Source organism: Euprymna scolopes, chromosome 33 (genome assembly GCF_053919585.1).
Source record: "Euprymna scolopes isolate OS-2025 chromosome 33, ASM5391958v1, whole genome shotgun sequence".
NCBI classification, from domain to species: Eukaryota; Metazoa; Mollusca; class Cephalopoda; order Sepiida; family Sepiolidae; genus Euprymna; species Euprymna scolopes.
Window position 1 is genome coordinate 3538453 of NC_136514.1, and position 16780 is coordinate 3555232.

General features: G+C 31.7%; 1 protein-coding gene across 2 annotated transcripts in view; it reads right to left on the reverse strand.

The window, feature by feature from the left end:
* Positions 1-16780, reverse strand: part of LOC145258096 (b(0,+)-type amino acid transporter 1-like) — a 131240-nt gene that overhangs the window by 21964 nt on the left and 92496 nt on the right. For both annotated transcript variants that reach the window (XM_080115834.1, XM_080115835.1), the window contains exons 4-7: positions 13501-13743; positions 6969-7094; positions 1974-2073; positions 1085-1129 (exon numbers count right to left, since the gene is read on the reverse strand). In XM_080115834.1, coding sequence (XP_079971960.1) covers positions 1085-1129; positions 1974-2073; positions 6969-7094; positions 13501-13743 — 514 coding nt within the window. The remainder of the gene's footprint in view (positions 1-1084; positions 1130-1973; positions 2074-6968; positions 7095-13500; positions 13744-16780) is intronic.

Consider the following 16780-nt stretch of genomic DNA (forward strand, 5'->3'; position numbering starts at 1 on the left):
ATGAAATACCCTCCTAAAAAGCACCATCCTATAAAATTTAGATGAGGAAAGTCCTAGGAAGGTGCTCTATCTCTCTGTTGACATTGACTTTATGCGAAAAGAAAACAGCTAATGAACATCAGTATATACAAGCCTATAAGGTAAGCTGTTTCTCTCAAATGCAACATCTTCTGTTGTTCGCTTGCTTCATGGCGAGTTTCTACTACTGTTCCGGTAGTAATTTTTTATAATCTTAAGAGCAGTATTAGCTGCTATTTATAGTTAAGATAGTTTATGTATGGTAAATTACCCAAAACACAAATGTTAAAGAAAGTGGCTTGTATATTATGGACAAGATATTACGCATACAATATTTCGGACAAAATATTACGGACAAAATATGACCAAACAAAATATTATGAACAAAATATTACGGATAAAATATTACGGACAAAATATTACGGATAAAATATTACGGATAAAATATTAGGAATAAAATATTACGGATAAAATATTAGGAATAAAACATTACCGACAAAATATTATGGGCAAAATATTACTGACAAAATATTACGGATAAAATATTACAGATAAAATATTTCGGACAATATATTACGGATAAAATATTACGGATAAAACATTACCGACAAAATATTATGGGCAAAATATTACTGACAAAATATTACGGATAAAATATTACAGATAAAATATTTCGGACAATATATTACGGATAAAATGTTACGGATAAAACATTACCGGCAAAATATTATGGGCAAAATATTACTGACAAAATATTACGGATAAAATATTACAGACAAAATATTACGGACAATATATTACGGATAAAATATTACGGATAAAACATTACCGACAAAATATTATGGGCAAAATATTGCGGACAAAATATTACGGACAAAATTTTACGGACAAAATATTACAAAATGAATATTACGGACAAAATATTACGGACAACGTCGAGTGCATTAGAAAAAAAAAAAAAAAAAAAGTTAAACATTTTAAGTATTATTTTAATGATGGATGTGTTACGTATAAAAATCTTAAACAAAGCTTTAAAAAGCAAATGAATTTCCCTTTTGTAACTAACCTGAATGGGTTGTATAATTCTTCCACGGCGAAGTTAAGGTTATTCCTGTTGAAAGAAAAAAAAACATAGTTTTTTATTTGACTCCTTTTGAGACGAGTAATATTTATTTTTTTATTTGCCAGACGATTAGCTGGCCAAAAACATGGCGAGACTACAACAACTATTGAATGCAGTAATTACCGAGGATACAGTTAAGAGACTCAGCATTCTTATCCTGACGCGGTTTATCACCTGAAGAAGGCCAGAGGAATAGTTGTCCGAAATGTTGTTAAACAACTAGAAAATGAGAATAATTGTCCGCAAATAAATAAATAAATAGGTAAATAAATAAATAAATAGGTAAATAAATAAATAAATAGGTAAATAAATAAATAGGTAAATAAATAAATAGGTAAATAAATAAATAAGTAGGTAAATAAATAAATAGGTAAATAAATAAATAAATAAATAAACAAATAAATAAATAAACAAATAAATAAATAGGTAAATAAATAAATAAACAAATAAATAAATAAACAAATAAATAAATAGGTAAATAAATAAATAAATAAACAAATAAATAAATAGGTAAATAAATAAATAGGTAAATAAATAAATAAATAGGTAAATAAATAAATAGGTAAATAAATAAATAAATAAATAAATAGGTAAATAAATAAATAGGTAAATAAATAAATAAATAAATAGGTAAATAAATAAATAAATAAATAAACAAATAAATAAATAAACAAATAAATAAATAGGTAAATAAATAAATAAATAGGTAAATAAATAAATAAATAAACAACTAAATAAATAAATAAATAGGTAAATAAATAAATAAATAGGTATTCTTATTTTGGAATCACCTTTACGTATTATGAGCAATATGACAAAGTGACATACTTACCAACCGTCGTAAGCCCAAAGACCGTCATAAAATGCCAAGGCTATGATGGATGGCGACGTCTCTGAGTCTTTGAAGCCTTCAGGAAGATCATTTAGTACACCTAAACAATACATAAAGAGTTGCAATTAAATACTTTAGACAATACTTTTGACCGGCCTATTTGACATTTCAATGGTGAAACTGGTTCACTAGGATTTAATCTTTAGTTGAATCACACCAAAAACGAAAAAATGGTATTTAATTTGCTAAACACTCAATATTATGATATACGAATCAAGGGTAAGTGGAGTTATTAGTAGAAAGAAATTGAGCTCTCCCCTAGACTTCAGTGTAATAACTAATGAAGAGGAGGCCTTTGGTCTGCATTTGATTATGGTCGATCGTTTTACCTTTCATATGTAATACTTACTAATAAGATACAGGGTGGAACGATAAGATTATCGCCCTAACAAAGACGACATGATTCCATTTCCGTTGGATGAAAATCGGTCTTCTTTCTTTTTTTTTTTGTTCCAGACCATCTAATAGTTGGCAAGTTGTGTACAAATCCTAAGAGCGATGGGAGCCTTCTATCATGTATGCAAGTGGTACAATGTTCAACGAGCGAAATCGGAGATGCGCTACTGTACAACTTATGCTCTCTACCGATCCAAGTTATGACAACAGGACCATAGCCAGTACCCTCAATATGCAAATCCGGACAGTTCAACGTTTAAGAGTACAGCTTAACGAAATTTCCGGCCACGGTTATGGTCTTTGGTGTGGTTTTAAGTGAAAGCTACATCATGCCACGGCACATCTCACGATACCACCATACTTTATTGAATTGTCGTTACTCTGTGGGATTGACATATCCACGATGATACAGACAGTAACTTGTCTTATATTTTCTTGTTTGACGGAGAATGACTAACGTTATTAAAAAACGTGGAGGTTGATTTCGCAATAAAACCTCGACATCCGACTTTGATAGAAAATGCGATGGTTTTCCAACCATTTCTGATACATTCTTTTCGTAGATTTTCATATCTTTCCAATTTCGGTTGCTGTGCTCAGTAAATACTTTTCTAAAATGGAATCGTTAATTCAATGACGAAAACCTTTTTTTTTTTCAAACTCTCTCTCTCTCTCTCTCTCTCTCTCTCTCTCTCTCTCTCTCTCTCTCTCTATATATATATATATATATATATATATATATATATATATATATATATATATATATATATATTGTGTACAGAAAGTTGTTAGATGAAACAAATCATTGGTACCGTCGGTTTCAAGCCCGATAATAAGAACCGTTTAAGGTATCCTTATCAGGCTCTCTTCGGCAAATATTCGTCTATTTTATAACCGGAAGTGTGAAATATATATACCTCACGAGTTCACGTTTAAATCTCGTTTTGTTAAATCTAACAACTTTCTGTACACAAAATACGCTCTTACATTTCGGATTTTCTTTTTAATTGAGCACTCTGCTGGATTTCTTTTTCCAAAAAAACTAACCATATATATATATATATATATATATATATATATATATATATATATATATATATATTAGTTTTTGAACCAAGGAAAAAACAAAAAACACTGTACATTTTATTCTATGATGAACTCATAAAATGTCTCTGATGATTTGTTTGGTTTATGCCATTCAATGAAACACGTGTAAGACACATTAATTTAAACAACATGAATGTGAATTAAGTGTATACTCCTGTGATTTTAAAATGTTTAATAAAGTTGCATATGCTCTGAAAGTGTAAATTCATATTCATTGAGCTTAATAAATCATTACAATTTTAAGATATCCTTCTTGAATATATACATTATAAACGCATTGTTTTAAGAAAAACGCGCACACACACGCATATATATATATATATATATATATATATATATATATATATATATATATATATATATACCACATTTTTGACGATTTTATAAGTTCCAAATTTCAGCAACTACTGATCAGAATTTAACAAATAAAAGCTAGTTGGAACGGTAATGACACGAATTGTATAGTTGACTGTGTGACATTTGCCCTTAATGTCGTACATTTAGAGAATCAGCCATCACCCAGAGCCTATTTATGGCACTTTTTTACAAGTTTCGATCATCGTTATTTGTTTTCCTAGTTTTGCATATGAATTACAAAATATCTGATATTTCCCCCCAAATCCTCTGATCTTGATGAAGGCGAGACTAAAAATTGCTGTTATAGTTTCACATGATCTGAAATAACTTGAGACTTGATTCCAAATAGTTCGCATGTGTTATATCTTCCCCATTTTGGTTTTCATACATAAAGTAAATTTCACAATTATTTGATAATGGAGATATTCATAATCGTACCCTAACCCTAACCCTAACCCTATTTCCAAAAGAGGGTAGATATAAAAAATTAGAAATATTTGGAATCAAGTCTCCCCTTGCTGTTATTTCAGATCATTTGAAACCATAGCAGCAAGTTTTAGTCTCCCCTCCATCAAGGCCAGATGTTTGGGCGAAATATCAGATATAATATATTGTAGCGCGATGGGGGAAAGAAAGAGAAATAAAGAAGATATATGACTGCAGAAAAGAGGGCTTTGTTAGCATAATCTCGTTTGATTGTCAACAAGGTGAAGAGACCAAACTGTAGCTGTGGGCTATGGGGCAATAGAATTGCCCTGTTCGTACCTATACGCCGGTAGAAGTCAACACAAGCAGAGAGATATGCACAAATACATAGACCTGCACAAGTGCACGGAATGCCTGTATGCGAAGATTTTGAGCAAGAGGAAACTCCGCACAGAACAACCCCTGCCTTTTTAACCGCCTGCCACATTGACTCGCAAAGAAGAGTAAATCTACATCGTCGAGACCAAATGTCGCTGTGAATGTTACATATGATTTTGATTACTTTAGAGCAGGGATATGGGCGTGATGGAGGCAGGTGAGAAAGAAATAGGAAGGAGGAAGAGGAGGGGGGAGTTGAAGGAGGCGGGTGGGGAGTAATGAATGATATTTAATCATTATTTTTTAAATTCTAATCCACCCATTTTAATCAGTATTGTTGCGTCAAACTGGTTCTAATGTTACCAGTTTATTTCACCCTTTGTGAGTTTTTTACGATAAGTATTTGGTTGCACAATTAATGACTCGACGAGCTTCAAGGTTACATATTTGGGTTATGATGAAACAAATACAATACAGCGTGGTGGAAAAAGACCTATAAGCTAGTTGAAATCACTATCAATAATTTCCCCCACTCTTTATCTGTGCCTAAACCTAAACATAGATTCCATAAACAAATTTCTTTCTTAGAACTGCACGCCTGTGGAATTCTCTTCCGTTTCCCGGCTTTCCAGCTGACTATAATATGGTCGTTTTCAAATCCAACCTAAACAAAATTCTTGATGAGCCGTTCCCTTAAGTAATTCAACTTATCAAATTTCCATTACTAACTATTACTACAATATTATCCCATTGACTACTGTGCGCCCATTAACCCTTATACTCGAGTAGCCTCCGGGTCTTGATAAGTGGTAACTCCTATGTAAAAAAGGGGGGATCCCCAGCTTTGACTACCAATGAGAAAATGTCTATTTCTGTCCCAGCTGTGATCCTGTGTAACTATCAAGATTTACTTTTATTCCTCATTTACAACTACTACTACTACTACCACTACTACTACTACTACTACTTTATTTTTTATTCACTTTATTTACGTCATCTATTTACGTCATCATCTCCCTTTCCGTGTTTTACGCTGCTGCTACTACTTCTGCTATTTTATTATTTTGCAGTTCTTCTTTGTTTGCGTCATTTATTTATTTCCATCACACTCTTACCTCCATACTCTTGTGCAGTGCTATCATTACTATTTTAAATCGTTTCTTTTTTATTTACATTATTTGTCGATTTCCGTCATCGTATTAGTTTCCTGCTCTTTCACCCTTGCTATTACTACTGTTAGGTAAGTCTCTCTTTTTATTTATTTGTTATGTAAGTCTCTCTTTTTATTTATTTGTTATGTAAGTCGCTCTTTTTATTTATTTGTTATGTAAGTCGCTCTTTTTATTTATTTGTTATGTAAGTCTCTCTTTTTATTTATTTGTTATGTAAGTCTCTCTTTTTATTTATTTGTTATGTAAGTCTCTCTTTTTATTTATTTGTTATGTAAGTCTCTCTTTTTATTTATTTGTTATGTAAGTCTCTCTTTTTATTTATTTGTTATGTAAGTCTCTCTTTTTATTTATTTGTTATGTAAGTCTCTCTTTTTATTTATTTGTTATTAAGTCTCTCTTTTTATTTATTTGTTATGTAAGTCTCTCTTTTTATTTATTTGTTATGTAAGTCTCTCTTTTTATTTATTTGTTATGTAAGTCTCTCTTTTTATTTATTTGTTATGTAAGTCTCTCTTTTTATTTATTTGTTATGTAAGTCTCTCTTTTTATTTATTTGTTATGTAAGTCTCTCTTTTTATTTATTTGTTACGTAAGTCTCTCTTTTTATTTATTTGTTACGTAAGTCTCTCTTTTTATTTATTTGTTATGTAAATCTCTCTTTTTATTTATTTGTTATGTAAGTCTCTCTTTTTTATTTATTTGTTATGTAAGTCTCTCTTTTTATTTATTTGTTATGTAAGTCTCTCTTTTTATTTATTTGTTATGTAAGTCTCTCTTTTTATTTATTTGTTATGTAAGTCTCTCTTTTTATTTACGTCGTTTATTTATATCCATTACTCCATTACTCACCTCTTCGTGCGCTTTTTTCTACTATTTCTATAGCGTTAGTTGTAGTAGCAGCAGTAATGCGTTCGTTTGGCGATACTAACCCACGTACAAAGCTACTCACGGAGATGCCTGGTCACGCCTAAAACGAGATGCATCAGTTGAATCTGTTGGTTTAGTGATGAATACGTTTTAAAATTAAATGTGATAGACTGACTAACAGACAACGCCTCTTATAGTGACACTTGGACGCATTTAGATGTTAAAGTCTTACCTTTTCCCATGTAGACAAAACCTCCGATGATGATGATGATCAAAGCGGCGATCTTCGCCACGGTGAAAATCACCTGAATTCGGACGGCTATTTCGACGCTGTAACAGTTGATGACGGTGATGAAAACTGTGTGAAAATAAAGAAAATCAAAATCAAAAAATTAAATACTTCAAAGCATAATATGTAATAATGGCAAGATAAAACTGTGTAAAAATAGAACGTACAAACTTGGAATCAACTTCTTTTGTGTTGGAGAGAAGTTCAAATTTCACTGCTTAACACGCCATGGAGAACATTGAGGGGATTGCCAAAGTTGCTCCACAGAAGATGGGCTCTCTCTATCATGCTAGAAAGTTACTTATGCCTGAAAGTATCCTGTATATCTACAAAGTCACCATTCGCCCATGTATGGAGTATTGTTGTCACATTTGGGCTTGTGCATTTACTACTAGTTTCTCGCTCCTGGACAGGGTCCAAAAAAGAGTTGCCAACCTAATAGGTCCGCACTATCAGCTAGGCTTCAACCACTGTCACATCGACGAAATGTTGCATTCATCTGCCTGTTTTACAAGTACTTTAATGGTGAGTGCTCCGACAAACTACAAATCCTTGTCCCGTCCCGACGTAAATACCCCCAACAAACCCGACAAGCAGCAAAATTCCACCCCTACACAACAGAAATCCCTACATGTAAGAAAGCCTTTTACTCTAATAGTTTCTCCCCAAGGATTGCTAGACTTTGGAATTCCCTTCCGGGTCCCTGCTTCCCCGACTATACTGACATGCAGAAGTTCTAGTGCAATGTAAACAGACATCTTGCTGCTGAACTCCCTACATAGAATCCTTACAAATTATGTTCAAGCTCCCTGCAGCCAAGTGGCACTGGACCTCGTTTGGGGTGAAAATGCAATAAAAAAAATAAAAATAAAAAGAGGGGTGCATCATTCAACCTAATGTGAATAGTCTCCAAGATTTTTAGATTGAATGAGGAGTAAGCAGAACTCAAAATTGAAAATGAGTTCCTGCTGAAGTTCGCTGCACATGACAGGATATTGAGATGATCAGTTATTGAAGACACGTTGCTCGGTATGTCCCATTTCTGATTCTTGCTAGGTACAACTTAGTTTTCCCCCATTAGATTCATCAGAAAACGTTATTAAAGTGAACAGTGCATATCGATGCAAAAGATAAAATAATAATTTAAAAATAACTCACGTTGAATACATTTCAAATTGTGGAATATTTTTTCTATAATTTCTATCCACTGCCAACATCTTGTATATATATATATATATATATATATATATATATATATATATATATATATATATATATATATATATAGAGAGAGAGAGAGAGAGAGAGAGAGAGAGAGAGAGAGAGAGAGGGGTGGACAGAGAGAGAGAGACAGAGACAGAGATGGAGAGAGATGGAGAGAGAAAAAGAGAGAGAAAGAGAGATATAAAGAAAGAGAGAGAACATCCGTTGTTGTTTAGCCATGCTGATGACGACTGAAAGCCAGAAACACGCTTGTTCATGGATAACTTCTATGCATGTAAAAATATTTTAAACATTTAAAAAGAATATATATATATATATATATATATATATATATATATATACATATATATGTATATATATACATATATATATGTGTATATATATATGCATATAGATATATACATATATATATATATATGTATATATATAGTTTTAAATATAGTGGGCGGAAGTCTTTCGAGAGCTCTTTCAGCTATCATCTCATCAGGAGAAAATCGATAGCGTAAAATAATAATACTATGTCGAAAGTAAAGAGTTCTGATGGGAAAATATTGAATGTGCCAAAAATTACGGGGACACTAAAATAAAGTTTATTAACGTTCAAAAAACGATTAAAATAATGGCACAGCGAAGGGAAAGAAAAAAATGGGAGAAAAGATTCAAAGTTCCCCAAAGAGAAACAATGCGTTAGATGTTTCTTTCTGCCGGAACATAGAAGGTTTCCGCACCGCAATAGAGACAGAATCCAAAATCTTTAAATGGTTTCTGGAGTCCGCTCTATGTATCACCTCGAACCATTTTATTTTATATCTATCGGCACAGCACGGATTGTCAACCAAATGCTGGCCAATAGCAGAGTCCAAGGCTGTAGAAGGAGGGAGACTACCAGACCCCATCTTCCCTTGTCTGATCTTCGATAGAACATGCTGGTTTATACGAGTCAAAAGATGCAAGGATGTTCGCCCAACATAACCAGCATCACACTGGCATTTGAATTGATATACAATATTGCTATTTTGGATGTAAGGCAAACTATCCTTGCGAAAAGACGGAAAAGCAGGTCTCGTAGTATATACCAAACGCAAGGACACAGAATAAAAGCAGTCATAAATACTTCTGCGAATCTATTTGGAAAGTCTTTTTAGAGGATTTAAAATCCGCAACCTTTTTGAAAATACAGTCATCAATAAGGTCAACAGGATAACCATTATTGATGAATATTTCCCTGATCTTATCGAGTTCGGCATCCAATCTGTTAGGTGAACAAATCATCAGGGCTCTATGTACCAAAGTATTAATTAAGCCGACATTATGTGATTTTGGCACAAAAGACAATCAGTTCACATATAGGCCAGTAAATGTCGGCTTCTTATAAATTGTAGTGAGAAAGCCCCCACCCTTGAACGTTCAACAAGAACATCCAAGAAGGGAAGCGAATTGTCCTTCTCACTTTCCGTAGTGAACTTTAGAGCTCCATGCAAAGAATTCAACCTATCAAAAAATATCGACGCTTCACTTTGCGATGGAAAAACAACAAAAGTGTCGTCAACATATCTGAAATATACAGTGGGTTTTGTTATAGAGTTAAACAGAACGGATTCGTTGTACCCGACGAAAATATCCGATATATATATATATATATATATATATATATATATATATATATATATATATAAAATAAAATTACCTAACAATCAACTGGTATGGAAACCTGTGATTATAAGTTTTACAAGATATTACTGACAGTAATAATCTATAAGTACTATTCTATCTAAATAAAAAATTGCTCGATATACAAGATAGAGCAAATAAATCAAATTTTAGTCATTCAATGAATTTTAAAATTTATGACGTGAAATGTTTGAATTTCAAATCAAAGGATTTTTATTATTCTATGTAAGACAAAGAATACATTTGAAATATTATAACTCTTTATCCTATAGGAGTTCGATGTCTATCATCTCTTCAGAGGAGAAAATATTAGCAAATAATTATAATGGTTTACACCTTATTTGCTAGAGTCAGCGAGACATGGAAAATCACAATTAAAGGTTGTTTAAGTATTAAAAAAACATTACCGGATCCATTATATAAACAAAGAAAATTGCTCCAGGAAAATGCATACTTCGAACCATTACATTGTGATGTGGATTACTCAAAATACAATTTGGATCATTTTACCACACTGCTATCAAAGACATTCACTTCGGATTTTACCATGAAATTTGGATGTGGATTTATATATCCTTTTCTTAACTTCCCTTAATCTATGACATTTAAATACTTAATCTTTTAATTGTGATTTTAAATTTATTGAATGACTAAAATAATATATATATATATATATATATATATATATATATATATATATATATATATATATATATATATTATTTTAGTCATTCAATGAATTTTAAAATTTATGACGTGAAATGTTTGAATTTCAAATCAAAATATTTTTATTATATATATATATATATATATATATATATATATATATATATATATATAAATATATATATATATAAGAGAAAGAAAAGAAATAAAAACTGTAGATTAAAATTTACAATTAAATTCATTGTTTGGCAGAAAAGTCCAAAAACAATTTTCAAAAATCCCATTCCGCAGGGTTTCAAATAATGCTATTCTTGCTTTTCTTTTCATCAGATAAAAGATGAAGTTAGCAAATTATTATTATAGCAGAGCTAAAATTTGCTGGTTAAGGCATTAAATGAAACAACAATTTATGATATGATTATCATAAGTTGCAAAGTAAATGTGTTCATGTCCGTTAAAAACATGTGAAAAAATGGAAGAAATGGGGTGAAAAGAACAAATACAAACCGGAAGTAAAAATCCAAAAAGCGGAGAAAATTAAAAAATAATTAAATGAAAAAAAAAAACAAATAGTAAAAATTTTAAAGTCGTTGAAACGCGCAAGTGAGTTGTAGAGTGAAGAAAACAATAATCCAAGTGGAGAAGTAATTTCAGAGCGAGAAATAATCTGGTTGGAAAAGAAGTTCAATACAGCTTAAATGAATATAAAATTGTTCTTGCAGTTGGTGACATAGCCCCAATAGTTCAAATTAGAGTTGCAAATGTGTATGTGTAAACCCAAATAGTGGAAATAGTTTAGTCGGCATGATTGGCATGGTTGGCATCTGAAAATGTTACAAAGTCATACAATCCGAACATAAATGGGGAGAAGGCTAAAATTAATTTAATTTATATATGATAAAAGCTATAACGATAATTATAAGAATGTCAAGGATAACAATAATAATAATAATAATAATAATAATAATAATAATAATAATAATAATAATAATAAGCAATAATAATAATGAAAATAATAATAATAATAATAAAAATAAAAATAATTATAATAATAATAATAATTATAATAATAATAATAATTATATTATAAATAATAATAACAACAACAACAACAACAACAATAATAATAATAATAATAATAATAATAATAATAATAAAACTAATCTAAATATTGTAGTAAAAATTTATATAAAAGCATTAATGAAAATGAAATATGGAGATAATATTATTATTCATGCTATAAACTAAAATTAGGTTATATATATATAAAATTTAAATATATATATATATATATATATATATATATATATATATATATATAGAGAGAGAGAGAGAGAGAGAGAGAGAGTGTCCCAAAAGATGCCGACGGGTTTTAAATTTGATTAACTTCCTCAATATTTAAGTTATGTTTATCAATTTTCATATGTAGGTAGATGAACCACTCCGTGATTTTTTTAGTAAGATATCATAGTCTACTTATTCTAATTTTATTTACACAACTTAATCTAGGGTATGTTTTTCACAAGGTCTAATTTTATTTATGAAAAATGATGTTACTCAAATGTCCACCATTTTCATTTTCACACTCTTGTGTTCTCTGCAGGGCATTGTCCAGCACATCACTTATGTTTCAGGGCTTATGGCTCTAATTTCCTCCTCTATATTGTTTTTTAGAGGATTTATGGTGGCTGGTTTGTTTGCGTATACCCGAAACCCCAAAAGAAGAAATCTGCACATGTGAGATCTAGCGAGCGGGGCGGCCAATTTGTCTCACAGCCACGAGAAATTAATTGGTTGCCGAATATATCCTAGAGCAGATTTAATGTTTCTCGTGTCGTATGCACCGTTGCGCCGTCCTGCTGGAAATACATTGATCAAGAGACCCCAATTTGACTTGATCTCCTTCTTACTGATGTGGATGGATCCTCGGCCACACTCTCTGCTAATCTCTGACGATTCTCATCACTTCTTCCCGTACGGGGTCCACCAGATTAATGGAGGTCATATACAGACCCTTGCTCATGAAATCGAGCCACCATAGCTTTTATTGCATTGGGAGTAAGGGAATTTCTTGTGTTGAAGGTTCGTCGAAATTCAACCGAAAATACGACTCTACAATAAATATCCGCTCCTCGGTAACGACTGATGATGAGCTTGGAAGAGTTATTCTACATGATCTGAAAAAATTAAAGAAAAATATAAAAAATTAAGACAGTTATGGATTTTTTTAACCATCAGCTTCTTTTGAGACGCCCTATATATATATATATATATATATATATATATATATATATATATATATATATATATATATATATATATTAGTGATGGGACAATTCCAAAGTTTTTCCTGATTCTGATAAAATTACAGATTCTGTACTAAATTCCAGATTCCGATACAACTATCAATTTTTTTTTTTTTTTACACAGTGATCACCACTTCAATTTCAATTCCGATATCTTAAAAAATCCCTAAATATTTAACAATAGAGTTATTATTTATTCTCGATTAGCATAAAAACACATGTTAAATATGCAGGTATTTTCCACACGTAAAGACACACTTGTTTGGGAATGATCTAAGGATATTAGTTTTGCTGGTTGTTTAAAATCAATAAATATTTATTATTTGAACATTACTACCAGTAGTGGAAGATTTTTCTTTAAACAAAATCAAATACAAATCACAATTAAACAGAATCATTTTTGACATCAGAAAATAGGCACAAATTTTTCCGATTCCGATACCACCAAAAGTTCCGATTTTTCCGATTCCTAATTCCGATTCTGATAAATCGTCCCAAAACAAATATATATATATATATATATATATATATATATATATATATATATATATATATATATATATATATAAAGTATCATGTCTGTGTGTATAATGCAGTTGTATACTTACTGATGGCTGCTGCGGCTAGACACTTCACAAAGCTGACCGGTGGTCCACAATCATCGAAACAAATGACTGACACGTATTCGGCAAAGGCCAGACAAATTACGGCCATCGATGCTGGCCTGAGAATTATCACACTTGACCAGCAGTAAAGGTAAGCCAAGAGAGAACCCAGGCCGGTGTTTATATAAGAGAACTCGCCACCGGACATTGCAATCATCGTACCGAGTTCGATATACGCCAACGATGCTGGGAAAGAGAAATAATAAAGTTTCAGAATTGCATTTCCATTTATGAATCAAACAACTATTTTACACAAGATGCAATAAAGGGTGTGACGATAAAATTGTCGCCATAGAAAAAACGATGTGATTCCATTTCCGTTTGATGAAAACCAGTTTTCTTTTTTTGTTGTTGCAGACCTATTAGTTGACCGGTTGTGTACAAATCCCAACAGTGATGGTAGCCTTCTTTCATGTCTGAAAATGACACAATGTTCAACGTGTGAGATCAGAGATGCCCCACTGTACAACTCATGCTCTCTACCGACCCAAGTTATGAAAACAGGACCATTGCCAGCACCCTCAAAATGCATCGCTGGATTGCCATGAATAACAGGAACATGCCCAGGGTGATGAAAACAAAGTTTCCAGCCACGGTTATGGTCTTTAGTGTGTCTTCAAGTGAGGGCCACATCATGCCACCTCACATCTTCAAAGTCGGCTTGAATATCAACACCAAAGTGTACATGGATGTGCTGAAGAGTGTGGTGATCCCCTGGTGCAATCAAGTGGTCACTGGCAGACATTGGGTGTGGCAGCAGGACTCGGTGCCGACTCACAAGTCCAAAAAGACTCAGGTTTGGTTTCAGAAGGTGTGCTACAACTTTGTACCCTTCTCTCACTCCCTCCCCCCCCCCCCGACCTGAATCCCTTGCACTAATTCGTTTGATTATACGTTAAGAACATCACCAACATGACCTCCGAAAACAACAAAATCAGCTTGATCACCGTGATCCACCAAGTATTCGCTGAGCTCTTGCCAGCAGGTGTTGAAAGGGCATGCTTCCAGTTCCAGACCCGTATTGAGGTGGTGATTGAGGCTGAAGACGGCTACATTGAATAGATGTCTTCTCTAGTACATAATCCAGTTAGCTGAATTGATTATTTTCAATAATTAAAATAAAGCCGTAATGTTGCTTTCTTTAGGGCGACAACTTTATCATTCCACCCGGTATATGAAAGTTATCAATCAAACAAACTCAACATAAATCACACAGACAATAATAATAATAATAATAATAATAATAATAATAATAATAATAATAATAATAATAATAATGATAATAATAATAATAATAATAATAATAATAATAATAATAATAATAATAATAATAATAATAATAATAATAATTAGAAGGGCCCGTGTACCAGCTTTACCCGGTAGAAGCATATTACAAAGCCAGAACAGATTCGATAAAGGGTCCCCACCCCCATCCGCAAAGATAATAATCTACGGTTATTAATGGGAGCCACAGAAGTGCTGTTTTGGAGCGATTACTTGCGTGTATTAGTGGCCACTGGCTGCCTTTGCAACTGTAATTCACTGACTCTTAACTGTTACTACAACTGTAACTCTCGGTTCCCAGTGTACAATCTCGGTTACTGGTGGCCACTAGCGGCATCGGCCTCCAGTTGATGATCATTGACAGTTAATGGTAGCGTTTAATGGCGTTTACTGGTATACCTTGGCTGTTTGTACAACTGTCACAGACAGTTTCCGCCCGATATGAGCGTGTTTTGCTTTCATTGAACTGCTCTTAAATTAAGTTGTGGCAGATAATAGCGTAAAGGTTGATGATGACCAGTGTTTGCCTTCATTTAACTATGAAATGAAACTGTGATTAATTTCAATTCATGGGACTGGGAGTTACTGGCTACAATTGTTGGGCAAATTATTTGTGTTCAACTGTCGGTTACCACATCATAAAGTGGCGAGAAGTTTCGTCTATGATGGTCATTGTTCTTTTCAGGTAGTAATTGTCACTTCATGTCATGGACGGTGTTAGGGTTAGGGTTAGGGTTAGGTTCCAATTAAATGTGACTGTGTATGTCATAATAATAATAATGATAATAATAATAATAATAATAATGATATTAATAATAATGATGATAATAATAATAATAATGATAATAATAATAATAATAATAATGATATTAATAATAATAATAATAATAATAATAATAAGAATGATAATAATAATAATAATAATAATAATAATAATAATAATAATAATAATAAGAAGAAGAAGAAGAAGAAGAAGAAGAAGAAGATAAAATTATTAAAAACTAGCAGGGGTACCCGGCGTTGCTCGGATGTTTCGAGGTGTGTGCGGTTTTGAGTAAATCAAAACAAAAGAATAAAGTACCAGAAGTGTCTTCCTGAGACTGTTCATAATGTTCCCATTGTCGACTTATTTTTCTGGTTGCAAAGAAAAACAATCAACAACTTTTTCGACTTTTTCTTGTCTGATATTGAAATATTATATATATGAAATATTGAAATTATTCTCATATTGAATATTGAAATAAAAGACATTACTACACATTTATTAATAATATCTTATTGAATATTGCAGTAATACTTAAGTTTAATTAATGTTATTTTCTTTTTTAATAGCATTTTATTTTTAAATGACGACGTTTGTACTGTTTCTGAATATTAAAAGAAAAATAATTACTAAACATTTATTAGTAAGAAAATGGGTGCTAGTGCACTGATTATCCGCGCTATATTTGAAATCGTATTTCTAAGATTAAAGTTTAATGTTTTTTTCGTGCTGTAATAAAGTTATTATTTAAGAAGCCATTCTTAACATGGGGAGGGTGCAAATGCGCCTAAAAAAGTAGAATCACATTTTACGGAATTAGCTAAGAGTGTTAATTTACAATAACAGGTATGGCACCATTGGCACTTCTGCATGTCAGTAACATGGAGCTAATGCGTGTAATTTAGTTTCAAGAACCGCCGACAGATGTCGTTTGTCAGGCAAAGAACCGGGGTCGATAAAAATTGTTGTAATGAAAAATTATAATGAAAAAAAAAAAAAAGTTTAATTCAACACACAAAACTAAAAACAAAAAAAAAGTTGGGAAATTATTTTAATATTCATTTTAAGAAAATGCTATTAAAAAAGAAAAAGTCGATAAAAGTGAGGCATAAACAGTAAAACCAAAAAAAAAAGCTATTAATAAATGTTTAGTAATGTATTTTATTGCAATATTCA